General features: G+C 54.6%; 1 protein-coding gene across 1 annotated transcript in view; it reads left to right on the top strand.

The window, feature by feature from the left end:
- The window catches only part of LTBP2 (latent transforming growth factor beta binding protein 2), a 93,925-nt gene that overhangs the window by 41,427 nt on the left and 24,704 nt on the right, over positions 1–27,794 (top strand). Inside the window, exons 4-15 of the mRNA XM_079768680.1 lie at positions 460–650; positions 3,195–3,365; positions 3,644–3,850; positions 4,700–4,986; positions 6,004–6,106; positions 16,464–16,538; positions 18,797–18,919; positions 21,926–22,090; positions 22,327–22,542; positions 23,616–23,635; positions 24,946–24,985; positions 25,695–25,808. Of these exons, the coding sequence (XP_079624806.1) occupies positions 460–650; positions 3,195–3,365; positions 3,644–3,850; positions 4,700–4,986; positions 6,004–6,106; positions 16,464–16,538; positions 18,797–18,919; positions 21,926–22,090; positions 22,327–22,542; positions 23,616–23,635; positions 24,946–24,985; positions 25,695–25,808 (1,712 nt within the window). The remainder of the gene's footprint in view (positions 1–459; positions 651–3,194; positions 3,366–3,643; positions 3,851–4,699; positions 4,987–6,003; positions 6,107–16,463; positions 16,539–18,796; positions 18,920–21,925; positions 22,091–22,326; positions 22,543–23,615; positions 23,636–24,945; positions 24,986–25,694; positions 25,809–27,794) is intronic.

The raw sequence follows: 27,794 nt of genomic DNA, 5'->3' as shown, positions 1-27,794 counted from the left end.
CTCTCTCTCTCTCTCTCTCTCTCTCTCTCTCTTTCTCTCTCTCGATTAAAACATATCCTTGGGTGAGGATAAAGAAGAAAAGAAGAAGTGGCAGTGGGTAGACACAGGACTTGGTTTGGAGGCAGGGGCTGGTCCATAGCGTCTCAAAGACTCAGAATGTTAGAGCTACATGGGACCAGTCTAACACCTTCATTTTACAGCCAAGGGAACTGAGTCCCAGAGAGGCTAAGCGACTTGCCCAGAATACCCAGCCAAAGCCTGGCTATTCCACATATGGGTAGGCACTCCCACTGACCTAGCTGGCCGGCTTAGCGTAGTCCTCTGCCAGGGCACCTTCATTTTCTTGGCAGCCAAAGAGAGAGCAGTCTTCTGGTGCAGGGGGGGTGGGCATCCTGAGCAGGGATTGCTCAGCGACACTGCTCTTCAATGCAAACCCCTGCGCCTCGGTTGTCTCCACAGGAGCCTGAGTGAGCTCAGCCAGACCCGCCCCTCCCAGCAGCGCGTGGGGCTGTCCCGGACCGTCAGACTTTACCCGGCCACCACAGGCAATGGCCAGCTGACTTCCAATGCCCTGCCTGCGGGACCAGGCCTTGAGCGGAGGGATGGTGCCCAGCAGGCAGCATATCTGGACCACCTGTCACCCCCCTGGGGTAAGGATGCCCTGTCTTGGGGCCCTAGAAGAGCAGGGCATCTAAAGCTTCGGTTTTCTTCTCCCCATCTTGCATCTCTCCTCCATTCTCACTGACGGGCTGAGTTGTCACCTGTCCCTCGTCCTCTCAGCCAGGCAACAAACAATTGTCCAGTGCCAGGCCCCAGGGGTCCCAAACCAGCTGATCGGGGCTTTGTCCCTTTGAGACCCTTAGACTTGGATTGCTCCATCTCTGCCCCATCTGTCACCTGTCCTGCCTTCACTGCCTTCATGTCCGGCTACGAACCTCACCTCCCTGGCCCTGGCCCTTCCAACTCATCCTTCCTATAAACCTCCTGGACCAACCCAACCAGTTGCTTCCTTAGCACCTATAACTGGTCCTCTGCTTCCCGAAGGAGACCACTGGCGGTCCCCGTGGATTCACACCTCCGCACATGATTGGCCACCACCCAACGATCCTTCCCCGTGTGCCTGGGCACGCTCTCCCATTCCCCAGAGCAGCTACTCCAGCTGCTCCCACTTTCCCAGGTCCCAACCCTTAGGCACATGGACATGCCTGCACCGCCATGGAGCTCCTGCCTTCCTCCCTTCCTGCCCCACCACAAGCACAGTGCCCCCTTCGCCTCAACCCCTGGCCAGGCTGATTTCATTTCTTCTTTGTTCCCTTTTGAAAATTGAGGTATACTTCACATAACATTTTAAAGTGTACACGTCAGTGGTTTTCAGTATATTCACAATCTGATGCAACTGCCACTGTTAACTAATTCTAGAACATTGTCATCACTCTGGAAAAAAACACAACAACCCCAAATCCCTCATAGGCATTAAGCAGTCACTCCCCATTCCCCCGTCTCCCCAGCCCCTGGCCCCACTGATCTGCTTTCTGTCTCTAGAGATTTGCACGTCCTGGACATTTCATATGGATGGAATTATACAAAATGTGGCCTTTTATGGCTGCCTCTTTCAGTTAGTATAATGTTTCCAAGATGACCTCCTTTCTTGTCATCTTGAAAAGGGGGTGTCCCTCTTCTTGTCGAAGGCACACACACCTCCTTTCTTTTGTTGTTGTTTTGTTTTGAAAACCTTTATTGTTGAAAGTATTACATATGTTCCCCCCCGGCCCCCCGCATTGACCTCCTCTAGCCCTCCCCCGCCCTCCACCCTAGGCCTTCACCACCCTATTGTCTGTGTCCATGGGTCACACCTCCTTTCTTGATTGCTCTGGAAAGCTAGGCCTCACAGGTCCTCCCCTTGCCCCCTCTGTCCTCCCCTCCAACCTGTACCTCTCCTAGCCTGTGCCTTTCCTGGCAGCTTATACCAGGTACACACAGACTTATTTCTCCACTTTTCTCTGGCTTTCTCTCCCTCCTCTCCCATCAGTCAAGCTTCTTGACCGGGTGACCGCATAGACTTTTCACACTTTCCCTCCTCCACCCCTCTGCCTTGCCCCTTCCCTCTCTGGGCTCCCCACACCAAATCAACACCTCTCCTTTGAACCTCCACTGCTACCACCCCGAAGTGAAGCAACCTCAGCTCACACCGCTGCGCTGCGTGACTTTCCCCCCTAGTCACCTGCCTCCCCTCTACCTGCACACCAGCTGGGAGGACATTCGTCCCCCACATTTCCTCTTTGATCTCTTACTGGAATTTTCAGGGACTTCCTATTACCCACCAAATAAGGTACCAATCCTTGTTCTGACAACCAGTCTCCTCCCACCCCCCAAACCTGATTCCAATCGTTCTTTCAGGCTTTATATCCCTCCACTTCTAGAAAACTCTGCACTCCGGCAGGTCTGAGCTACATTCTGTTCTGTGCCCTTTGCTTCAAAGCCCAGCAGCACCACTTGCAACCCAACCTTCTCCGAGCCTGTTTCCTTACCTGTGAATTGGAAATATTAGCTTGGATGTAGGAACACTGCCAATATTCAACCATCCTAACTTACAAAAGTGGCATCTTCTAATGGTTCAACCTAAAATAAGACTCAAGAGCGTCTAGGGCAGTGATGGGCAACCTTTTGAGCTTGGTGTGTCAAACTTCGCCAAAAAACTGAGCATAACTCAGTGTGTCATAACTAGTGTGTCAAACATAACTAGTGTGTCAAACATAACAAACATAACTAGTGTGTCATACATAACTAGTGTGTCACTTTGAGGAAAAAACATTATTTCGCAAATGTTTCATCCTCAGGAGCAGCAAATGTTTCATCCTCGGCATGCAGCCGCCTCAGCGGCCGCGTGTCATCAGAAATGGGTACGCGTGTCAGTGCTGACATACGTGTCATAGGTTCGCCATCACTGGTCTAGAGTAATGTGCATAAAGCATGAGCTCATTGGCTGCACATTGACGTCCCTCAATAAATGCTTGTCTGGGAGCTTCTCACAGGTGGTACCCTGCCCCAACGATGGGACCTTGTATCCAGTGGGCACTTAGCAAATGCCCTTGGGATGGACTCACCCCTGGTCCGGGGGCCTTTCCAACGAGCCTCTGGAGGCCACAGCTGTGCCTCTCAGCCCTGCCCCCTGGACCCAAGCCCTCTCTCTGCAGGGCTGAACCTCACGGAGAAAATCAAGAAGATCAAGATCATCTTCACTCCCACCATCTGCAAGCAGACCTGTGCCTACGGGCACTGCGCCAACAGCTGTGAGCGTGGCGACACCACCACCCTGTACAGCCAGGGCGGTCATGGGCATGACCCCAAGTCTGGCTTCCGCATCTGTAAGTCCCTTCTGCCCTCAGACGACAGTTCCTGGCTGGCCCTGTCTCCCAGGTTATTGGGGGGTTGAGGAAAGGCGTGAAAGGGCTCTTTAAAAAGGCAGGGGCTGGTTCTTATCTCCCCTTCTTCACCCCCGGGGCCTCCTGGAAAGTCCCTGCGTTTCAGGCGACGCGAGCGCTACTGCGCCCTGCTTCGTTGTCACCCACTGCAACATGGGGGGGGGGGGGGGGGGTGCTGCTGTGTTCTTCCACCGCCGGTCACCCTGAGGTCCATGTTGCAGATTTCTGCCAGATCCCCTGCCTGAATGGAGGCCGCTGCATCGGCAGGGACGAGTGCTGGTGCCCCTCCAACTCCACCGGGAAGTTCTGCCACTTGCCCGCCCCACAGCTGGACAGGGAGCTTGCGGAGAAGGGCTCCCGCCACAGGGCCCGGCTGGAGGGCCCCTTGAGGCAGTCCACCTTCACCTTGCCGCTCTCCAACCAGCTGGGTGAGTGCAGGGCTGGGACGTGGGGCTGGGCGGCCTGGGTTGCCCGGGAGGGTGGGAGTGGCATTGTGGTGGAGGGGACCGGCCTCCAGGCCTTTCTTCACGGTCAAACCTCCCTCCTTCTCCTCCGCCCTCGGGCCTCAGTTTTATTCCCTAAACTGCTCTTTGCCCTCCCATCTGAATTCAGCAATTTATTTGCCCTTACCCCATACGAGTGCTATGCATAGGACAAAAGAGTATGAGGTCAGGGTCCTGCCTTCAAGGAACCCATGAACCTGGACAACAGAGGAGGATGGACAGGAAAGAGATAGCATTATAGACTACTTCATTTCCCCTGCCTTCCATTACTAGGTGTCAAATTAAAGGTACAAAAATATGGGAGGTCAGGAGATGGAGAGCCCCCTAAACCCAGGGTGTCCAGGGAAGGCTGCATGGAGGAGGTGGACTTCCGTTAGGCCTTAAACAATGGGCGCCTTTGGTTATGCAGAGAGGAGGGGAGGGGTCCCTCTGCGGAGGGACTGGCATGAGCGAAGGCACGGAGGTGGGACCACGCAGGCTCAGTGCGCTGGAGCTCAGGGGTGCACAGGACCATGGGGAAGGTGGAGTCAGGAAGGTAGCTTAGAAGTTGATAATGAAGGTCCTTCGTTGAAAGGCAAGACTAAAGGAGTTTGTCCTTCATCCTGTCCCCCCTCACTGGGGAATTGTGCTGAAGTTTGGGTAGAGATTGAAGAAATGAGGGAGGATGCGGGGGGGCCACTCACGGCCAGTGGCCCGCCTGGCCCAGGGCTAGAGGACACTCTTCAGAGGGTGGGGCCCTGTTTCCCCAACTCTGACCCCAGCCCCTGTGCCCAGCCTCTGTGAACCCCTCCTTGGTGAAGGTGCACATTCACCACCCGCCCGAGGCCTCCGTGCAGGTGCACCAGGTGGCTCGGGTGCGGGGCGAGGCCGAGGAGGCGCCGGAGGAGAACAGCGTGGAGACCAGACCTGTGCCCCGGCTCCCTGCCAGCCCTGGCCACAGCCACTGGGACAGCAACAGCATCCCCACTCGGCATGGAGAGGCCCCTCGGCCGCTGCCCCCGGCGGCACCCAGGCCTCAGGGGCTGCTGGGCCGGTGTTACCTGAGCAGTGTGAACGGCCAGGTGAGAAAGCCCTGGAAGCTTCCAGAACAGTGATTGCCCCCGCCCCAACTCTGCTCCTTCTCCTTCTCTCTCCTCCTCATTCTTATGGAACGTAAGTGTCCGCAGAGTCTCCCATCCCCCAGGTGGGAAAACTAGGCCTGCACTTGCTGAGTGCAGACAGGCCGGCCTCCTGACTGGGCTCCACGAGGCACCGGTCAGTGCACGCAGAGCAGGGCACCAGGGTCCTCGGCCCCGGTAAATCCCGGGCTCTCCTGGAGCTGAGTCCAGGGGCCCCTGGTGCAAGGACAGTGGGGCCCTTACATCTGGCGAGAGTTTGGTATTCAGCTGAGAGTGGGGTCACAGAGATGAGGAATTAGCAAATGCAGGTTAAACCCCAAAGCCTTGGGGGGTACAATGATGAGAGACACCTCACACCCATCTGGAAGCAACCACAGTCAGTGATGGAACATCCGATGAGCTTTTCTGAGCCCAGGCACCTCAGTACAGAAGCTAAGCCCGACCCAGGATGGTTTTTTCTTGGGGTTGCAGTTTGGTGTTTCCAGAAATCCCTCCTGACTTTAGGGGACTGGAGGAGGTCGGCAGTAACCATGGGATAGGGACTCTGAGTCCCCAGACCCTCCCTGGCCCCTCAGCTTGTGGGGTCCCTGAGCCTGGGCCATCCCCATGGGGAAGGTTGGCACCGTGGGTGACCATGGAGTTGGACAGAGGAAAGCCCATCCTTTGGGGTCCCCCATCGAAGGGCTGAGGCATGGAAGGAGGCAGTTTGCAGACCTCATAGAGAAGAGCTTATCCTGCCTGGGGTGTGTCCCACCCCTCAAGTTTAGGGTCTGCTGAGTGGACTGCAGGGTTGTCAGCTTCCTTCTGGAACATCAGTTGACTCTTTCCTACCCTCCCTGGGGTGGGGGTATCCTCTGGCAAGGTGTGGGGGGAGGGAGCACTTGTCTCAGGCTCCCCTGGGCCATCTCTGTGCACAGCAGGGGAGGGAAGAGGTGACACATGCCATGGCCTTTTTTCCAGTGTGCCAACCCCCTGCTGGAGCTGACTACCCAGGAAGACTGCTGTGGCAGTGTGGGGGCCTTCTGGGGGGTGACCTTGTGTGCCCCCTGCCCGCCCAGGCCAGGTGAGTGCTGGGTGCCAGGGTCCAGGGTTGTGTGGGAAGCTCTCCTAGGGCCTGGCCTCTGCTTTACCCGCCACCCATCTCCTACCAGGGTCTCAGGAGCCAGGCAGGTAGAACACGCTGATAGACTGGGCAGCCTTTCCACATCTGCTTCGGGGCTGCCTCTGGCTGGTGGCTGAGGCTGCTGAGGGCTCAGACAGCTCAGCCCCTCTGCCCAGGGCAGCCTGGCCTGCCTGCTCCATCTGAGTGCCTGGGAAGGTTCCTCCCTCTTGCCAGTGTTCTTGCTCGGATCTTAGGGATCCCATCCCATGTTGGGCCCTCTTCTACCCCTGCGCCCCTTTCCATATACCCCCTGCCCAGGTACCAGGGGCCCAGGGGTCTTGATTTGGTGACTTGGTGTCTCCCTCGTTCTCTCCCTGGAGGGGCCCCCAGGCCTTCTCCTCTCCTCCTGTTTTCTGCCTCCAGTCTTTGAGTCAGGAATTGGGTGTGTGTCCCAGAATGTCCTCAGCCCTGGGTATGGAAAATCCAGTTCCCTGCCCTCTTTTGGATAGTGGAAAAACCTAACATATTTTTATTCATTTATTCATTCATTCACTCACTCAGCAAATACTCGCTGGGTACCTCGTGCGTGCCAAGCTCTGAGCATTCAGGAGTGAGCAAAACGCTGCTCTCATGGGCATTGATCTTGCAGTCGGGAGGCTGTGTCAAGGTGCCTGTGCTTGAGTATGGCTTCTGCCCACACAGCCTGTCTGCCCCTCCAGGCCTCACTCCTGGGCCCAGGCCCGCCATGTATTTCTTTGGCCCGTCAGCAGTCGATTCAGTGAGCTGGCTTTGTGGGGGTCCTGGACTGGAGCCCAAAGGTGGGAGGGGCAGGGCTGTTCTTAACTTCAGACCCGGCTTTGGAGCAGTGACCCTATTTCCCTAACTAAAAATAAGTGTGACGGTTTCGCCGGGTAATAGACTTGTTGGTGAAGCACCAAAAGGTTGTATGAAGCTCCCAGGCTTGAACGCCCAGCACATAGCTGGTCTCAGTCCCAGCTCTGCCTGCTGACTGACCTCTCTCTGTCTGTCTCTGATCTACAAAGGCAGGCAGACAGTCACAGTGCCAGCCTCACAGGGCTGCTGTGGAGAGTATATGAGATGATGCATGTGCTAGTGTTAGGTCCATAAATGGTAGCTGTTAATAGCATTATTAGGAAGATCTCTCCAAAAAGGGAAAAGGGAATGGACCCACTGCCTCACGTGGAAGAGTGCCGTCAGGCTACTCAGCATCGCCCCCTGCAGGCCAAAGATGTCTGTGCCACTTTTCTTTTTTTCCTTGTTTTTCCTTTTTCCTTCTGGTCCAGCTGACCCTTGAGATTCCCATATCCCACATTCCACTCAGTCAACAATAAGTAAGTTTAAAGTGGCCCTCGTGTGCAGGCCCTGGACAGGCCGTGGAGAATTCCACAAAAGCAGTGCCCATGGCTTCCTGTCTCCAAGCCTGCAGCCTAGTCGGGGAGGAGAGGAGGAGGGCGAAGACAGGTAACGGGCATCAGAAAGAGAAAAAGAATGCTAGTGCAGAGACTAGACAGTGCCAGATGCAGTGGGAACGGACAGCAGATCCAGAGACTGATAGGTCCTGCAGCACCTCTGTGCAAATCAGAGAAAGGTCCGCCTTCCGTGGGTCCAAACAGCCTGTATAAACATACAGATCTAGGATGCCAATGATCCCCTTAATGTGGTGCTTTTGTGCAGGGCACAACCTGCACATCTGTACACTGTGGGTAGGAAGTCCTAGCTCAAACTGGTGAATCAGGGAAAGCTTCTTAGAGGAGGTGACATTCAGGATGAGATCCGAAGGCTTATCAGAGTAACCCAGTCAAAGACATGGGGAACTGCTTAGCAAGCCGAGGAAATTGCATGTGCAGGTGAGACCAAGTGAGTGAGCCACATTTCCTGGAGCGCAGCACACCCAAGGCTGAGCCCTCACCCCGGCCCTGTCCCAGGTACCACATCCCCCAACCCCCACTGTGTTCAGCACACTCAGCAAGCTGGGCACCAGGGTGCAGGCCCTGGAATGGCGAGCATTCTAGCACACCAAAGGACATAATAACAAGGACCAGGGCAATGTAAGCATTTAAAACACATTAAAGTGCAGCTGGGCATTGTACGGAGAAGGGGCAAGAGCAGGGAGCCTTGTTTGTGTTGGCAGAGTACCACACACCTAGCTCCGTGCCCAAGCCCGGGGCCAGGCTGGGGATGTTTCTTTAAGGAGGCATGACAAGCAAGCTACTGTGCAAGAGCGGGAGGGAGAAAGGCCAGCGGCCGGGGTGGCATTGGGAATAGTGGGCAAAACTTCTGGGTTCTAGAACATTCTCAGCCCTGGCGGCTTTGCCTCTCTGAGCCTCTATTTGTCTGATAAAATAAGGCTTTGCATCTCAGGGAAGGACTTTGTCATCCTTAATGCGGAGGTCTAGCAGGATCAGGGGTGGGGGAGTGATACAGCCCGCAGCCTGGGAGCCATGTGACTTTGTCGCTTCCCCTAAATCACCTGGCTTCTGAGGCTCTGTGCTGGACTGTGGGAATGTCCCTGCAGAATACTATTTCTCCTTCTCCCTCCTCCTCCTCCTCCTCCTCCTCCTCCTCCTTCTCCTCCTCCTCCTCCTCCTCCTCCTCCTCCTCCTCCTCTTCTTCTTCTGGAATTTCCATAGTAATGTAGCTGTCTGTATTAAAAGTAGAGATCAGGAAGCATTTGAGATCTTGCTTCCCAGCAATTGTCAGTTTCGCTCAAATACACTCTTATGAAAATTCAAAAAAATAAAAAATAAATATCAGAGTAGCAGAAATAGAAGAGTAGGGCTAATTTAAGAAATACTTAGGAATTAAAATCAATGCCTGACCGGCATGGCTCAGTGGTTGAGCATCAACCTATGAACCAGGAGGTCACGGTTCGATTCCCGGTCAGGGCACTTGCCTGAGTTGTAGGTTCGATCCCCAGTGGGGGCGTGCAGGAGACAGCCGATCAATGACTCTCTCTCATCATTGATGTCAGAATGCTGCTATTTCTGACACAGAAACAGGACTGCCTTCAAGTCTCAGGTACAGGGCACAGACAAATCCCCTTTCTTCCAGAAACATTCCCCAGGGCCCTCTTTCTCAGGGGGGGTGGCTCCGTGGATCCAGGCTAGCCTCTGGTCCCCCTTCTCCCTTCACTGAATGGCAGATGCAGCTGACCCTCCTGACCCCATGGGAGTTATCAAAGGTCCCCACTCAGAACTTCCGAAGTCCCCCTGCCAGGGTCGGGAGAGCACCTGGCCCTTAAAAGCCATTTGATTGAAGCCACATTTCTGAGTTTTCATCTAAGACAGACATCTGGGTTGACTGAAAAGCTGGCCGCGGCCCCCTCTGTCTTGGCACTGGCTGTGTCCAGCCCACGGCCCATTTGCTGGGGCAGCAGGGCGGGCTCGCAGCTCGAGGTTTGCCTTGGTGGCTCCAGCTGTTTGCCACGAGATCGTCTTTCCGTCTGCTTGGCATGGGATGAGTTCACCTCGGAACCTGGGCCCCTCCCCGCATCTCCAGGGAGAGCTGGCTCTTGCTCTGCAGCCTCCCCTCTTCAACACAACCACAACCACCCATTTCGGAACGTTCACACCATGCTGGGCTCAACACCGGCATGATCTCATTGAATTGTTACCGCCCCCTGCAAGCTCAGGCTCTTCATCCCACCTGGCAGGTGAGGAAAGGAAGTTCAGAGAAGCCTGGGGAACTTGTCCAAGGCCACACACTCAGGACAAGTGCAGCTAGGGTTCAAGCACCACAGCTGACCAAGGTCTCCCTAACTCTTCCGGGGAGGCCTGGGCCTGCCTGAAGACAACGAAAACCAGGACCCCAAACCACAATTTCACAGACAGGAGGATGCACCCCGGGATTGTTTCATGAGTTATGTGTGCACGAAGGACAACGTCCCTCAAGAAGACTGGGGTTGAATAGACAGGCCGGGCAGCAACCTGCAGCCCAGGCCTAAGCGTTAACCGAGACGCACGGAGAAGTGTCGCAGGGAGAAGTGAGGAGGCTCGTTCCGTGCGGTTCAGGAGGGCAAAGGCCGATGTGTGGATGTCTCTGGTAAGCAGAGCTCAACTCAAAGCAACAGCGTGTTAAAAACGGCAGCTGGGACTTCTGGTCCAGACAGTGGAGCAGGTAAATGCTGTGCTCACTTCTCCCACGACCACATCAAAATCACGACTAAACGAGAACAATCACCTTGCAGAACCACCTGAAGACGAGCCAAATGGAACTCCTATAACTAACTGAGGGTATAAAGAAGAAGCCACATGGAGACTGAATTTTTTTTAAAAAACTGCAACTGCCCAGCAGTATAATGGGGTGTGCCCGGAAGTACTGAGCTCCCCGCCATGAGGCATGTGCTTACCTTAGTAAGGTTTGTAGGAGTTGGGGAAGGAAATTGATTTTTGAGGGGATGGAGGTTTATATACACTGAGTGGCCAGATTATGATGATCTCTGAACGCATAATAATCTGGCCACTCAGTGTACTTCTCTTGAGTACCTCATTTATTTGATATCAAAGATACTATAAACCGTGCACCTGATCAGTCTCCCCCTTTGCACTGGCTGATAGAAAGCTCAGGGCAAATAGGTGGTTGATCTCCAGCAAAAGTCTAGAATACTTTTGGTACCCATGTGAGATACAAATACACTGAGTGGCCAGATTATTATATGTTCAGAGATCATAATAATCTGGCCACTCAGTGTATACATCTGAAAGTTTCTTGGAAACACTCAGTACAAAGAAAGCTTGGGTTTGGCTTGGTTTTGTCAGGGCCCTTGCCCACGAGGAGTGTGGCAGGCACAGTCTGTGACGCCAGCCCCGTGGGGGTGGACGTGTGAGGGTGATGTGGGCATGACGCCAGGTTGGAGCAGAGAAACATGGGTCCGGTCACAGCAGCAACGTCATTATTGTCACCGTCGTCGTTATTCGGAGCATCTCCTAAGTGCCAGGCTCCATGCTCAGTGCTTCCTCATCTTGTTGTATTCTAACAATATCTCTAGGAGTTTCCGGTCTCACTATCTTCATTTTACAAATGAGGAAATTTAACCTGAAACCTCAGGTCTATAACACCTCAGACCTCTGCTTCTAGCCGCTCTCTAATCTGCCTCCTGTCCGTGCTGCTTCTTGTGTTCTTGGCATTTGCTTGAGGACCGAGCGTACTCAGCCAGTGTGGCTCAGTGGCTGGGCATTAACCTATGAACCAGGAGGTCACAGTTCGGTTCCTGGTCAGGGCACATGCCAGGGTGCGGGCTTGATCCCCAGTAGGGGGTGTGCAGGAGGCAGCCGATCTATGATTCTCTCTCATCATTGATGTTTCTATCTCCCTCTCCCTTCCTCTCTGAAATCAATAAGAAATATATTAACAACATTCAGTTAGAGTACCCAGCTTGGGGAACAGCTGTGCTGGGGTGGGGTTCCTCTTCTCTGGGACTCTGGATGAGATGCCCAGTTTCCTGCTCTTTGAAAATGGGGTTGTCAGAATTTCAGTTGTTGGGCTGAAAAAAACACAAAACTATTTATTTGGCTTGGGGATTTTCTGAGAGCTTCTCCAAGGAACTTGGAGCATCCTGGGAACTAAGCCTGGGATCATGTTAGCACCTCCCTACACAAGCGCGAGTGTCCCTGACACGTGGCGTCTCTGGCCTGGAGCTCCAGGACGGGATGGGGGAGGGTGGCTGGATGGCACTGTCTGAGCCAGGGTTCAGACCAGACCTCTCCGCCTCACTGCTTGTGGTGACTAAGATGCCCACTTTGGCTCCAGTGCCACCCTGAGGAAGCGGTCCGAGCCCATCTTTGGGCAGAACTTCTATAATGATTGGGAGGGGCCGTTAGGACTTCACCAAGGAGGGAAATCTGGAACGATGAATATTATGATAATTACCAACATGTGACAGGAATCGTGCTCAGCGTTTTACATACTGTTCAGTGTTCACAATACCCTCCCCCCTCCACCGACCAAAGGAAGGAAGTTTCATCCCCATTTTACTGATAAGAAAAATTAAGGCTCAGAGAAGTTGAGAATTTGCCCAAGTCTCTCCAGCCAGTGACGGGCAGCAGGCTAGCTTGCTATCCTTCAGATTGTGTGGAAGGAAGGAAGGGAGGGAGGGAGGGAGGGAGGAATCCTTGGGGAGGGCCTACAGGCTGTGGCAGGCAGTGTGCTAGCTCAGTCTGCATTGATTGTTTCAGTCAAGTTAATCCTCACAACAACCCACGAACTGAGTGTCTGTCCACACGTCCACAGATGAGAGAAATTAAGACTGAAAGAGGATAAGCAATGTGCCTCAGGTCACATAGCTCTTCAGACTGAGCCAGGAATTGAATGCGGTCCAGCTGCCCCAGCACCCGCCCTCTTTCACCCACTCTGGGACGTGGAAGTTTCTCTCCAGCTTACCTGCCCGAGGTTTACAAATTGGGGGTTTCAGCTCCAACCTGATCACGTGCCCCTACACATCGAGCTCAGCCTCATCTGGCTCACACACATGTGTGTGTGTGTGTTCTCTGGACAGAGGGGTGTATGGCAGGCCATCTGTCATCACAGCGGAGATCGGAGATCGGCAAGGCTTGTAAAAGCCCTGAGGCCAGACTTATGTCCCCACCTCCTCCTCCCTGAGCTCTGTCATGGGGTCAGGGCCAAAACTGTCCCAGCCATTGGTTTGCTCTTGCTGAGGCCTTCCTGTTAGTCCCGTCAGCCAAGGGGGAGAATGCGCAGGGCAGGGGCAGGCTGCAGCCAGCGGCCCTCTGCTTCCTTCCCGGTGCGTACCCAGGCTGAGGTGCGGCAGGGAGTGGACAGGGCCTGGATCAGAGGCCAGAAGACCCGAGTTCCAGGCCCACATGTCCCGGTTTCCTCACATGTGTCTGCCCTACATGATTCCCGGGCACTTTGTGATGTTCAGACTCCTTGGAGTTCAGGGTGATCCCAGCTGACCCCTCAGGAGCTGCTTTGGCCTCCTTGGGTCTAAAAGTCCCAAATGCAAGGTCACCTGCAGCTTCCAAGTGTCTCCGTGGAAATCATGGGTTACCAGGCACTCTCTCTCTGTCCAGATCTCACAGAGCCCTCTCTGTCTACTCTCTGATCCTTGAGGGGAGCACAGCTTCTTCACCGTTTTCTCTATTGATCCAGCATAGCACTTCGGTTATATACATTGTGGAGCATTTGCCCAGCATCTAATTAGTTCCTCTGACCTCCTCCTTTTTGATCCCTTGTAAAAAAAGCGGGGGGGGGGGGGTCAAGGAAGAGGGAGAGTTCCCAGAAAGGGTGATACCCTTCCTGCTAGCAGGCATCTTCCTGTGACCTCCAGACCCTAGGATTCTCAGCTTAGTCACCTCCTAAGGCTTGCCGTGAAGTCAATCATTTATTTATTTGGAGGCAGTAGAGAGGAATGGTTCAGAATTTATCCTCTGGAGGCAGATGCCAGGGATCATAGTCCCGGCTCCAGCCACCTGCTGGGTGACCGAGGGCATGTTTGCTAACCCCTCTGTGCCTCGGTTTGCTCATCTATAAAATGGGGATAATAATAGTAAGTACCTCCAGAGCTGTTATGAGGATTAAACAAGTTAATATATGAAAAGCCTTCATAACAGGGCCCGGCCCCTGGTGAGCGCTGTTTTAGTGTTTGCTATGATTATTCATTCCACCGTGATTGAGTGCCATACAGTCCCCTCGGCTCCAGAGACATCGCAATGACGAAGAAGATAAGGGCCTTGTCCTCACGAGCTTACACTTTATGGGGGGAGATAGGCAAGCAAACAGCCCACCGTGTTAAGTGCTATGACAAGGGAAGGCCTGTGTGTGTTGGGAGCACTCGAGAGGCGTGCCCGGGGCGGGTGCCAGGGGCGGGTGTTAGGGGTGGTGATACCTGCCCGCCCTGCTCACTACGAATCACCCAGCTCAAGCGCTGTAGGCTGAGCCTAGCCCCCACGGTGGAGCAACACGCAAACCCTGAGCAAGACCTTCCACAGCGGGCACCAAGATTACAACTTAGATCCACGTCCTTTTTATCTTCAAAAATGAAGCTTTACTCATGTATGTCCTCACTTGATGCGTGTATCAGACCGTCAGCGGTCATGTTTGGCACACACAGTGCAGGGGAGAGTGGGGTTCCCAGAAAAGGTGGTTGCGCGTGTGTTTGTCTGGCATATCACAGCACACTGCATACGGCAATGCTGGGCTCACGGGGTGTTTCAATGATGTCGTCTAGTTTTAACCAGCAACCCTCACCAAGTGGAGCCCGGGATCCAAATGATGAAGAAGGCCATGGCACTTTAGTGATACACGTTGTGGCAGATTTACCCAGCATCTAATTAGCCCCTCTGACCTTGCCGTGAGTGTATAATGTGCCCAGAGATAGCAGCTAATGACAGGAGTCAAACTGTCTTGATTTAAAAATGAGCCACTCAAACTTTGCTCTATAGGTGTACCCATCTCTTGGTATTTGCAAGGATCCATTTCAACCATAAAATATATAAAGAACTATCTTTTTTTTAAATCCTCACCAGAGAATATGTCTACTGATTTTTGAGAAAGAGAGGTAGAGAGAGAGAGAGAGAGAGAGAGATATGTGAGAGAGAAACATAGATTGGTTGCCTCTGGTATGCGCCCCAATTGAGGATTGAACCCACACCTAGGCATGTGCCCTGACCGGGAATTGAACCCACAACCTTTTGGTGCATGGGATGACACTCCAACCAACAGAGCCACCCGGGCAGGGCAAGAACTATCCTTTTGTAAGCCATTAAAGAAAGAATGAACCAGAGGACATACAATCTCGACAGTAAATGACTTCTTGAGTAAAAATAAGCTTTACTGAACAGCTCTGGGAGTTTACCCACTGATGTTATGACTAGGAAGGTAACAGCGGTGGAGAGGACTGGGTGTAAAATTCCTCCACTGCAGACTTCATGGGCCAGCTATGGCTGTAAACGAGTCAAAGCCAGAAGATAAATTGCTACCGGAAGTCATCACGCAGATAACTTTACAAAACAAGACCTTTAAAGTCTGATGGTATCTTTACGGAACTTTGTGTTGGAATAGTGTCTGTGGAAATCCCTTGAGCCCTTTGAGAATTACATGCTATGTCTTTCTTGGCAGAGGGATTGTCCAACTTAAAGATGAGCTACTCTTTGTTAAAAAACAAAAAGATGGATATTCTACATTTGCTGCCTTTTTCTGTGATGACAGATGGCTGTCAGTAGTTTGCTACCTGCTAGAGCTTTTCAGCAAGGTCGACACACTAGTCTGTCCCTCCAAAGTAATGGAGACTTTCCCCTGTGTTTTCTTTTTTTTTTTTTTTAATTAAAAAGTTTTTAATTTCTCTATAAAGGGGGATGTTGTGAAATCAAGGCAGGAGGCGTACCAACACCGAAACACTGAGAATCATTTCCTTATTATGGGATGCTGTAAACATCTCCATTTGCACACTTGAAAAACTTGAAAGCTGGAATTTTCTAACTTAGAATTTAATTTGTAAGAACAACTAACTGACCTCCCTACGGGAAGATGGAATTTTACTAGCCAGATTTCAACAGCATCGCATGATTGGTAAATGTGAGAGAAAAATAAATGTCATGGTTTTATAAGGGCAATCACTAATGAGTTTCTTCCCTCTTGATCTAGGATACTTTGTCAGCTAAACCAAGGATCAAAATAGACGGAACTGAGCCGGGGTGTGAATTGTATCCAGATGTTTAAAAATAGTAAAACAGCCCTGCCTGGTGTGGCTCCGTTGGTTGGGTGTTGTCCCGTGCACTGAAAGGTTGTTGGTTCGATTCCCGGTCAGGGGACATGCCTGGATTTTGGATTCGTTCCACGATAGGGGGCATGCAGGATCAATGTTTCTCTCTCACATCGAAGTTTCTCTCTCTCCCTCTCCCTTCTTCTCTCTCTAAAAATCAATAAAAAATATTTTTTTAAAAATCAGTAAAACAACTCTAGTTATGTAAGATGTAACCATTAGGAGAAACTGGATGATGGATACTCAGGGACTATTTTTTTTTTTTTGCAACTTCCTGCAAACCTATAACAAAAAAGTTTTTAAAAAAGTAATAAACGTGTCAATCATATGTGATATTGTATTACATTGATACAGAGTAATATATATGGTATGTAATATATTCATATGCAAAATATATAGTGACTTAGTATCATTTTTATTAAGAGCAAGGTGGACTGAGAGTAGCCTGGTGGGAGCCAGGGCAGGGATTTCAGCTAAGGAGACCCAGCTGGACATCCAGACTGCACCCCACTTCCCAGCGTGGGTGACAAAGGAACCCAAGGGCCCTCATTGAGACCTGTCTGTACCTTCACTCCTCAGCCTCTCCAGTGATTGAAAATGGCCAGCTGGAGTGTCCCCAGGGGTACAAGAGACTCAACCTCACTCACTGCCAAGGTAAGGGTGACCAGGGCCACGGCTGGGCTTGGGGAAGGGAAATGATGGAGGCCTGATGATGCAGGAACACCTCTGCCCACCCTGCATTGTCGGTGGACACTGCCTGCGTGGTCTCCGCTGGGGATCTCTAGACCCCAGCTTGGGGAAGCTTTGGGGTTTGCTGGTTCCAGAGGCCTAAGGAAGTCGGGGGATGGGCTAGATCAACCTGAGAAAGGACCTGGAGCCAAGCCCATCCCTTCCTCCCCTTCTCTCCCCACCCCCTCCCGGACCTGGGCCAGGTGCCTCTCTAGGAATGTGTGATGCCATATCTGAGGGTGCCACCCCACCTCCCGAACATCCACCCACCTCCCGGGCTGCCCTCCCTGATGGGAGGACTTTGGACTCCAGGGTGGGAGACCAGGCCAGCCTGAGTTAGCAGAGACCTCTGTGGACTTTGCCCAACAAGCACCTTCAGGGCTTCCCCTGCCTCAACCCACGGCCGGGCGGGGGTGGGGGTAGGGGTGGGGAGGAGGCACAGACGGAGGAGAGGGGACCATGAAGCACACCCTGGCCTTGCTGGGCTGGCCTGGCTGGCAGGCTCGGTAAGGCCAGCGGAGGCCCAGAGTGCTCTGCATTAGAAAGCCCCCGAGCAGCCAGGCCCAGGGGCCCCTTGGGACAGAGGGTGGGAGGGGGGCTCAGCGATGGCTTCTGCAGGGGATTCCAGTGGGGTGGGCAGTGGGACCGGGACTGAGGGGTCCAGAGGCTTCACTAGGGAGGCAGCTGCCACTCAGCACTCAGGCTCTGAGTGAGGAGCCCGCCGGCTGTGGGCCTGGCGATAGGTACGACAGGAGCGGGCCTTTCCGCCGCGAGAGGCTTCCGGGGCTGGCGGAGGGCAGCGAGGAGCTAAGCTTCCCACAGAGGAGGCTGCCTTGCACGGACTGCTGTCTGTACGGCTACTTTGGGTGAAGCTGGGTCAGAGACCAGGGCTTGACCCAGGTGGCCTCCTAGGTGCCTTCCCCCTGGAGGCTGCTTCAGGGGGGTGGAGCCTGAGGACGCCCCGGGGTGGCTGGGCTACCTGCCTGTGGGATGCCACGCCCCAGAGGCGGTTTCTGGCCTGTGGATAAGAAAAGGTGCTTGCACCAGGCAAAAGGGCAGGCGTCTGACCCAGCCCAGCCCAGCCCAGCCCAGGGCCCGCCTCCCTCAGGGGCAGTGGGCTGAGGGCCTGGTGGACAGTGGTGTGGAGATGTCTTGGTTTTGCCCTTGGAGGGTGCGGTAAGGCTGTTCATATCTAACTGTGTCCAGTGGTTTCCCAGCCGGGGAAGGTGAAGTTATTTCCAGAATCTCAGATGAGCTCTGCCCTCTAGCCACTGAGCCCCAGGGTACAGGATGCTCAGGGGCCCTCCCCAGGAGACCCTGCCCCTGAAACCTCCCCCTTCCTGAGTCTGGGGCGGTGGTCTCCGTGTCTGCGAAGGGACCCACCCAACTCTGCACCCACGTGTGCCACCTCCGCTCTCTCTCCATCCTTCTCTCCTACTCCCACGGGGTAATTTTGGGGTGTTACTCTGAGCTGCATGCATTGTGCCAGGTGCTGGTACACAGGGATGGCTTAGACATGGCTGCTGCCCCAGGTGGAGACAGACACCTAAACGATTGCACAGCACCTGCCTCCTCCCCGTCGTCGGTACCTCCATCCTGCAGCTCGCTGCGGGCCTGTTCCCCAGACGTGGGCCTGGGAGCTTCTTCGGGGGCTGAACGGGAGGGACCGGGAAGCCCTTTCTCCGCCCTCCAACCCCAGCTGTCCCTTTATCCGCTTCCCCTGTTTGCATCCCAGCATGCCACGTACTAGCTGAGTGGATTTGGGCAAGTTATTCCCAGAGCCGCCATTTCCCCACCTATAAAATGAGGACAGGTGGACCTATTTGGTGAAATTGTTTGTGAAATTAAATGAGGTACCACATGTAAAGCACCGGGCACGTAAGAGACGCTCGGTAAACATTAGCTCTTAATATCATGATCATTATTACCAGTTCCAGGACCAAGTGATTTGCCATTTTTAATTTGTTTTGTCCTCCTATGTGAGACTCTCTGGTAGTTATTCTTATTAACCCCATTTTACAGATGGGAAAGTGAGGCACAGAGAGAGGGATCAACGTAATAAAGGGCAGCTCTCTTATTGTTGTCCCTTTACTTGGAGAGAGTATTTGAAGATCTCTGCCCCAGCCCTTCCCTCCATCAGGCCTCATGGGGCGGGTCCATGGTCATCTCCTCCAACCCTGCAGATATCAACGAGTGCCTGACCCTGGGCCTGTGCAGGGACTCGGAGTGCGTGAACACCAGGGGCAGCTACCTGTGCACCTGCAGGCCGGGCCTCATGCTGGATCCGTCCAGGAGCCGCTGCGTGTGTGAGTGCGGGTGGGGATCAGGGGTGGGGGACACTGGGCGGCAAGATGGGACCCTTGGGGTTCACGGGCCAGGCCCAGAGCAGAAGTTTCCCCCAGGCCCCTTCCCAAGGCCCAGTGGCTGCTACTCAGCCTGGAATTGGGCCCAGCGTACAAAAACGGGTCCGTCCCCTCCTGCTGGGACAGACAGCTGCTACTCCACTTCGGGCTTTAGGCATTTCCTGGGACTTTGCAGTTTGGGATTTCCTACTCCTGTTTTTTCTCTAATCGTTTCTGTTCCGTCTTTGGCCTCATTTACTTTGGGGGATGTGTGTTGCCTCCGTTCTAACATCTGGCTGAGCGGAGGCTGCCTCTTCGGCGCCTGAAGGGGCCTGTCTGCAGCATGAATGCCACTGCTGCCAGCCCCAGGCCTTTCCACAATCCTGTGATCCCCTGGGTTCTGCATGCGTCTCTGCATCCGTGAACACACACGTGTCACGAGTCATATTGGCATCGTGTCCGTGTGTGCGTGCGTGTACACCCGGGCAGCTGTTTCCAGTTGACCTCTGTGGTTTCCAGCGGGGAGAGGCCCAGGCTGACAATCCCTCTCAGATGGCAGAGCTGACGCCACGGTCCGGACGGGGCTTTCCTGGGGCAGGGAGGCCTGACCAGAGCTGAATAAAACCAGTACTGACCGGTCTCTGCCAAGTGACAGCCCAGGTCAGGTCGGCCACCCCACTCAGCAGAGCTCCCTGTGGCTGGCTAAGCCCTCAGTCTGCAAACGGCCAGGCACTGGGTCTGAGGAGACCACAGAACGAACACGACTCCAGCGCCACCCAGAGGGAGCGCCCCTGTGAAGGGAGGACTCAGCCCAGTGTGTGTCTCCACAGGGAGAGGAGATAGACACCCAGGGAGGGAGGGGCCCAGGGTGGGGAGGATATGTCAGGTCACTCTCAGAAGACCTCCTGGTGACAGAGACAGGCAATCAAGGCCTTGAGGGGCATTCAGCTCTTCTCCTCCCCACCCCACCCCACCCCACCCCACCCGCACTTTTATTAGGCAGGTGTATTTAATGTCGGAGGTGACGTATTAGTGCCAGAAAGAGAGCTTTAATGCAGGGAAGCAGAGGTGGCCCTTGAGTGTTCTCCCTCTCCCCTCCTTAGTGTTACCCCATCCAGCCTCCTCTGATGACTCATGTCCATGAAGGGGGCAGGGGGAAGCACGAAGTTTCTCTTCCCTTCATTTCTGAGCTTTGCCCCCTTCCTGGCACTGACCAGGGCTAGTAGAACAGCTACAAGGGCCCTCTGGGCTGGGCAGCCTCCTGATAGTCCCAGCTGTGTCACCTCGAAGGGACCAAGCCCTTCCCTACGGTAGCCCCAGGGAAGTGGCTGCTGGAGGCAGAGACTGAACCTGGAGACCATGGCTCGTGGACGGGCTAATAACTGACATGTGTATAGCACATGACCTTGGACAGGACCCTTTCTCATATATCACTGTGAAGAAGGTTTATTGGTCAGGAGTCTTTGGGTTGCAAGTGACAGAAATTCAACTCAAACCACTGTAAGCAAAAATGATTCATTGGTCCACACAACTAGGAGGTCCAGAGGTAGGTGTGCCTCAGGCTTGGCTGGATCCAGGCACCCACAGTGTCATTAGGATGTCTCTTGCTCTCTTCCTTCGGTGTTGATTTCTTATTCCTTCAAAGGTACCCACCAGACACTCTAGGCCTATAACCTCCCACCCTTGAAACTCAACAACAACAACAAATAGGAACATAAAAAGCATCTCTTTTCTAATAATCCAGGAAGAGTCCCAAAGCTAATTAACATCATGGGCCTACTTATCAAGTGCCCATCCCTGATTCAATCACTGTGAGAAGGATATGGACTATACTCCTTCAACCAGGAAGTGGGGGACCAAGACTGAGGGAAAAAAGGGTGGGTCCCACAGGAAAACCAGGATGCTGTTACCAGAGTATGAGGGACAGGCAGAAATACACGCATCCACCACCCATCGCCCTTAGTATGAAGGAGATAAGACCCAGGAGGTCATGTAGCTCATGGTGGGGCAGGGAGTTGAACGTGGGCTGTAGAGTCCTGACAGGACTCCCAGAATCATCAATTCCTCAACTTTGAGTGTTGCCCTTTTCACCCCACCCCTTCCCCTCATCCGTCCCTCTGAAGATTTCAGTCTCTTCCAATGAGGCATGGCTCCTCATCTTCCTTTGAGGTAATTTATAAGAGAATAGTCTGTAATATTTATTATCAAAGTACAATCAAGGAGCCTGGCCGGTGTGGCTCAGTGGTTGGATATCAACCTATGAACCAGGAGGTCATGGTTTGATTGTCAGTCAGGGCACATGCCTGGGTTATGGGCTCGATCCCCGGTGGGGTGTGTGCAGGAGGCGACTGATGGATGATTCTCTCTGATCATTGATGTTTCTATTTCTCTCTCCCTCTCCTTTCCTCTCTGAAGTCAATAAAAAAAATATTTTAAAAAGTACAAGCAAGGGGACAATGGTAGTGGCATTGTTATTATTAAAACCCAGCCTAGCTCACCCTCACTGTGGTCCACCGGATTGATTCATGGATCTAGCCATCCATCAATCCATCAGACGCTGTGCAGGGTGCTTGATTACAAAGATGAGTGTCCCTGCCCTGAAAGCTCCCCTCAGGCCTTTGGTTCTCACCTCGTCTGTGGCCCTCAGAGCACACTGCTCCCCACTCAACCCCAGGCCCATGTTGGACTTTGGTAAACACTTGTAACTCAGCACTTGTAAACAGGTTCTCCATGTGGGTAGGCGCCAGGGTCCCCTCAAACAGGTAGCATGAGGAGGTGCTGAAGCATTCCACTTCCGCTATTCTTCCTAACATTCTTGTGAGCATTTTCAGGGCCCCAAACTCCCAGACTGTGACGCAGGCCAGGCCAATCCGAGTGCACGACCAGCCACTCCTCCATCCTCTGCCCTCTTGCCTGTGCTTTCTCTCCCCCTGGCCACCTGCCCATCCCCACCTGCTATGTCTGTTTCAGCGGACAAGGCTGTCTCCATGCAGCAGGGGCTGTGCTACCGGTCACTGGGGCCGGGCACCTGCGCCCTGCCTCTGACCCAGAGGATCACCAAGCAGATATGCTGCTGCAGCCGAGTGGGCAAAGCATGGGGCAGCAATTGTGAGAAATGCCCCCTGCCTGGCACAGGTAACCCTCTGTCCCCCTCTCAAGCTTCCTATAAGCAGTAGCCATTTCCCCCCACCTGGACCTAACCTTAAGCCAGAAGACCTTAGTCTTCCTCCCTGCTCAACTCCTTAACCCAACCTAGGGCCCCTCCCTCCTTGCTGCTGCAATAGCCTTGTCTCCCAAAGGGAGGGCAGGGAGGGCCCTGGGTCCCTGCAGGAACAGCATCTTCAGTGTGTCTCTGACCATTGACCTTGTAGAGGCCTTCAGGGAGATCTGCCCCGCCGGCCATGGCTACACCTACTCGAGCTCAGACATCCGCCTGACCATGAGGAAAGCCGAGGAGGAGGAGCTGGCCAGGCCCTCGAGGGAGCAAGGGCAGAAGACCAGTGGGACCCTGTCCAGACCAGCAGAGAGGCAGCCACTCCGGGCGGCCACCAGCACCTGGCTGGAGGCCGGGACCATTCCTGACAAGGGTATCTGGGTTGGGGGAGATGCCTGAGGGGCTCCCCTTCCACTTGGATTACAGCACCTCAAAGAGCCACTGGGAGTTTATCCTGGATGCGTGGCATCCATCTCCGGAGTCTTAGGAAAGGGACTTTGGAGCAGCAGCACCCAGCCCTGGGACCCTGCTCTCCTGGCCTGGCATGACAGGAAGGCCTCACCCACTTCCTCTCCCCTGTGGGGTCAAGAGGTGCCCACATCCCAGGGAGTTGCTGGTGGAGGTGGGAGAGGTCAACAGCAGCCCCCGCCCCAGCTCCTTAGTCTTTCCATCCCCTACCCCTGGCCATGCAGCTTCTGAGGCTGGTGCTGGCTTCAAGGCCTGAAGAGCTGGCGGGTGGATCCTGGGGAGTCTGGGTGCTCTCGATCCCCAACCCTAGCCTCAGAGTCAAAGCACGAACTCCAGCTCAACTGCCTTGGGCCCAGGAGGCAAGGGGCTGGGAGGAGACTGGGCTTGAGGCACCGCTGGCAGGTGCCCTGGGAAACCAGGCAGAAGGCATGCCCAAGTCACTGGTAACACAGAGTGCAGGAGGCCAAGGTTGTATTAGGATCAGGAGAACTACTATGTGATGGCCAAAATTTCTCCAGGAGAGAGGGAAGTCAGGACAGAGCCCTAGTCATCATGGGAACTGGACCCTGACTAGGGAGGAACAACTCCTCTCCTCCCTGGTGAGAGGGAGGGGCAGAGTGACCTAGTGTGACTGGCAGGCTGGGGAGGGAGGAGGGTGACAGCTAGGACCACAGGGTGGACTGGCCCAGGTGGGGTGGGACTCCCATCACAGGAGGCCTTGGAGGAACGTAGGAGGTTTCCTCCACCAAGTGACACACCTTGTAGACCCTCCAGATCTGGGATTCTGGGGTCTGTGGTGGCCAGTCCCAGTGGGGCAGGAGGGGCAGAGGCAGGCATAAGAGTCTGAGCTCTCTCCACTGCTGACCTCTGGGGACAAGGTCAGGAGGTCACAGATGGAACCAGCCCTGGCTGTGGGTGGAGGAGAGAAGGCGGCCAGACTACCCTCCCTGAGCTCATGTTCTCACATTTCCTTCCCAGGTGACTCTCAGGCTGGCCAGGTGAGTGAGTCTTCTCACCAAGGAATTGGGCAAGTGTGGCAGAGGGGGACCTGGTAGCCACCAAGGCCATGGGGCAGTGTCCTATGAGGGAAGAAAGGGAGAAGGACGGAGTATATGTAGGATTTTGGTTGGAGAGATGCTGAAGTGGAGGGTTGATCCAAGGACCCAGTTTTATCCTAAAGGAAGTAATAATAGCTGCTGTTTATCAAGCAGCTTCTATGCATTTTCACTTGGGATGGTCTGGGGCCCCCTTCAGAAAGGAAGTAGGCACGTGTCCTGTTAGTTCTGGCTGTCACTCAAGCAGCTAGGGTCTAGAACTTGTTCTAGATTAATTTCAGATTTGGCATTTTCTGAGGTTGATTTGCTTAAACCTCAAGGTCTCCTCTGTGAGTGGCTCATGGGGAAGTAGAGGCAGAGCTGTGGATAGCCTCAAACCACTTCACTGAGAAACGGGGGTCCCACCCCCTTCCCTGTGCCAGGCAGTCCCCTGTAAAGAACTGAGCGTCCTCCTAGGAAACCATTCCAGAAGAATGAATCTGCTTCTTCCCTCGCCAGTCTGCCAATTCCTTCCCTGTCCCCTGCCCCTCCAACCTTCATACCTGACTGTCTCCAAACACTTTTTATTTATTTTTTTTAATTTTTTTTTATTGATTTCAGAGAGGAAGGGAGAGATAGAAACATCAATGATGAGAGAGAATCATTGATCCTGACTGGGAATGGAACCGTGACCTCCTGGTTCATAGGTCGATGCTCAACCACTGGCCCAAACACTTTTTCTAATGAGCTCTTCTCTCTCTGGAGAACCACGTGTTGTCTTCCCAGACCAAAGTTCCACTTCCAAGTCCTCACAGTCCTGAGCCATGCTCCTGATCTCTGTCCTCCTCTGCCATCTCCCCTCCTGGTTCCCCATGGCTTACCTACCTCTGTCCGTGGGCTGTGGTGAGGGGACAGCAGGTGTGGCCTGGGATCTCGCTTCACCACACTGGCCCTGTGACACTGGGTAGACTAGTTAACCCCTGGAGCTTCTGCTGCTGTCTCTGAGGTCACAGCCTTGATGTGATACTTGCTGAGATGACACGGAGCTGGCACATTACATGCATTTAATCATTACAACCTACTATGACGGGATAGTTGAGATTAATAAGATGTGGACGTAAAGTGCCTAGCAAAATGCCCAGCATGTAGTAAGAACTTAATACCAGGAATGCACGAAAAGTGAGTGAGAGCCTTGGATGGGAAGCCTGGTAGAAGGGAGTGAGTCAGGGGGGTGACAGCCGAACCAAGAGAAACAGTCTCTTATTTCTGTGCAGGTCACAACCAGTGTTACTCAAGTCCCTGCCTGGGTCCCAGGTGAGTCCCTCCTCCTGTCGGCTCCCAGCTCACAGGGAAGGGAGGGAAGGAGAGACCTTCATCCAGTAGTGGAGTTAGTACATGTGAGCTGATACATGGGGCTCAAATCAGATGACGTCTTGGATGGCAATGTGACCTGTGAATGCTTTTCCGGGAGCTCCATGCACCTAAGGAGCCGGGGGTGGGGACGGGGCACTGTTCCGAAGTCAGAAAGCTGGCCCCCTGTTTCCTCACTCTAAAACGGACACGAACGCCTGCCCTGCTGCCTCCCAAGGCCGACGAGATGTAGATGTTCATGGCAGAGCTCTGTGAACGGTAAAGCGCTTTGCAAACAGGAGACGAATGCTGGCGTGGGAACCAGGAGTCCGGCTTTGGCTCTGTGTCCAGGAAGCCAGGTGGCCCTGGACAAGTGGCCCTTTCTGCAACCTCAGTCTCCTCGCCTGTGAAATGGAGCGTGAGGGGCTCTAAGACCCGATGAGCTCGCAGCTCCTCGGACTCTATTTGGGGCCAGGTCAGGCCTCAGGAGGCTAGGAGGTGAGGGGTCACCCGCCCCAGGCTCCACGCCTTGCTCTTGGAGTTGGGACAGCAGAGAGGAGTGCAGGGCACTGCCAGGAACCTGGAGGGAGCACTGGCCCAGGTGGGAAGGCGGCAGGCCAAGGGGCTGTGCCCACCTCCTTCCCCTCTCCTCTCCCTGCCCCCCCGCCCCCAGGAGATGCCACAGGAAGACCAACACCACCACTGCCTGGAGAGGGGAATCCAGAGACCCCGGAAGAAGAGCAAGTGACCACCCCCACCGACGTGCTGGTGACTCTGGGCCCCCCAGGTACCTGCAGCCAGCCCGACTCGGGGCCTCTCCACCAAATGAACGCACGGTCTGCAGCACCTCCCCCCAGGCTCAGCCCCGGCTCCTCTCAGAGACCACAGGGCCCTAGTGAGCGCAGGAGTCCCGTCTGGTGCACGGGTCCAGCCAGGAAGGGGAAGAAGGGTCTCACTCAGAGCCCCTCCGGGAGAACCCAGGGGCCTCCGCAGGGCAGGGAGCCTCCGGAAGCCTGGCTCTGCCAGGCTGTTGACTCTGAGTCACCTGAGTGTCCTGGCAGTGGGCAGCCTCCTGCCCACGGGAGGGGCGACTTTCGGGAAGGTCGGGTTCTCCAGGTTGTTTGACTGCCGGGGAGCCTGTGTTCCCCCTCCACCTCAGCCGGCCGGCTACAATGGTGAGGGGGGTGCGGGTGGGGAGATTCCTGGCAAATCCACCTCGCTCTGGAATGTGCCCTCCTCAAGGCTCATTGTTTGGGGACTTGGCTCAGGAGAAGCGAGGCCGTGTTACCTGCCGCTCCCTGCGCACGTGTGAGCGCACGTGTGCTCCCGTGTGTGCCCTCACACGTGCCCCGGTTTGCTGATCTCTTAACCTCACAGACTGAGGCCACCTTGGCAGAGACAGGTCTTTCTGGGTTTCCCCTGGCAACGGGAGAGACCCCGCAGCCCGGTGGAAAAGTCCAGAAAATGTGGGGTGGCATCGGGGTTTGTCTTCCTGGGCTTGAACCAGGGCACCCCATGGCCCCTCCCAGGCCCTCTCTCCTCTGGGCTCAGTGCACTGCTCCTCGTCCCCCCTCCACCCGACAGCAAGATGAGCTGGGAAAAGGGGCTCAGCTCACAAGTCTGAGTCTCTGACAAAGAAAATGGGCCTGGAGGCAGAGGAGAGGGGCCAGGCCAGGCTCAGCCACAGCTCTAAGGGGGACAGGATCCGCCCAACCACCACCAAAGCCTTGTGCCTGATCCCCCGTCTTCCCGGTCATCCCCCAACCTCGCCCCTCTGGGAGGACATTTAGAATCTGGCTGGGGGTCCCCAGGAGTCCCGAGGCTGACCCTTGAAGCCAGGCGAGCAACAGGGTAGCCTTGCAAACAGGCCAGTGTGGAAGTTCAGTCCCGTCCAGTTTAGCAAACGCTGTGAAGCCCCACTGCGCACCATCACAGGCCACATCCCAGCCCATTCCCTTGGGGCCGGGCAGGGAGCCCAGGGTGTATGGGCTTCCCGCTCAGACATCCGGGCGGACACAGGGGCTAAAAGCATCCTTCATCCAGTCAGTGCTGTGTCCGGTCAGCATGTGCTGAGTGCTGGGTACTTTCCTAGTACTAAGGACACAGCTCAACAAAGCGAGGGTCTCTGCCCTCAGGCAGCCTCAGCCCTGAGTCCCGGTGAGTCTCCAAACCGTTTCTGCATTCAGCACCTGTCTCCTCACTTCACCCCATTACACCACCCAAGGGGTCCTTGTTGACATGGTTTCGGCAGGTTCCTAAGGGCCCCTGCGCCTCCCTTCCCATCTTGCTGAGCAAGGTGGCCTGGCAAGATGAGTGGTGTTTCTGAGACGGCTCTGATCACACCCCACCTTGCGTGTCCCCTTGCTTCCGTGTCTCAAGGTGGCATTCAAGGCCCTGCTCGGTTGGCCCCACCCCACTTGCCCTGCAGTTCTTCCCAGCACCCTGCTCACCAGATCTGTCTGTCAGCCTGTCTGTCTGTCGAGGGGAAACTGGGGAGGATTTGCCAGGGAAGGGAGTCACGGGGCACTGTTGTGTGAGCCGTGCCTGTATTCAGGGTAAGGTTAGGCTGGAGACCTCAGCGGGGCGGGCCCTGCGGAGACTCAGGACATGGGCCATTGGCATCTGCTTGATCTTGGTCAGAGCGATGCCCTCCTGAGAGCTCCATCCTGGTGGGGCTCAGGGCCCTGGGAGTAGGTGCGGGGGGCAGCTTATACAGGCCATGTGGATGTGGGAGGGCCCAACTAAGGGTGAGAGGAGGTTTCTGTGGGTCCTT

Source organism: Cnephaeus nilssonii (genome assembly GCF_951640355.1).
Source record: "Cnephaeus nilssonii genome assembly, chromosome: 4".
NCBI lineage: Eukaryota > Metazoa > Chordata > Mammalia > Chiroptera > Vespertilionidae > Cnephaeus > Cnephaeus nilssonii.
This window is presented reverse-complemented; position numbering and strand designations above follow the sequence as displayed.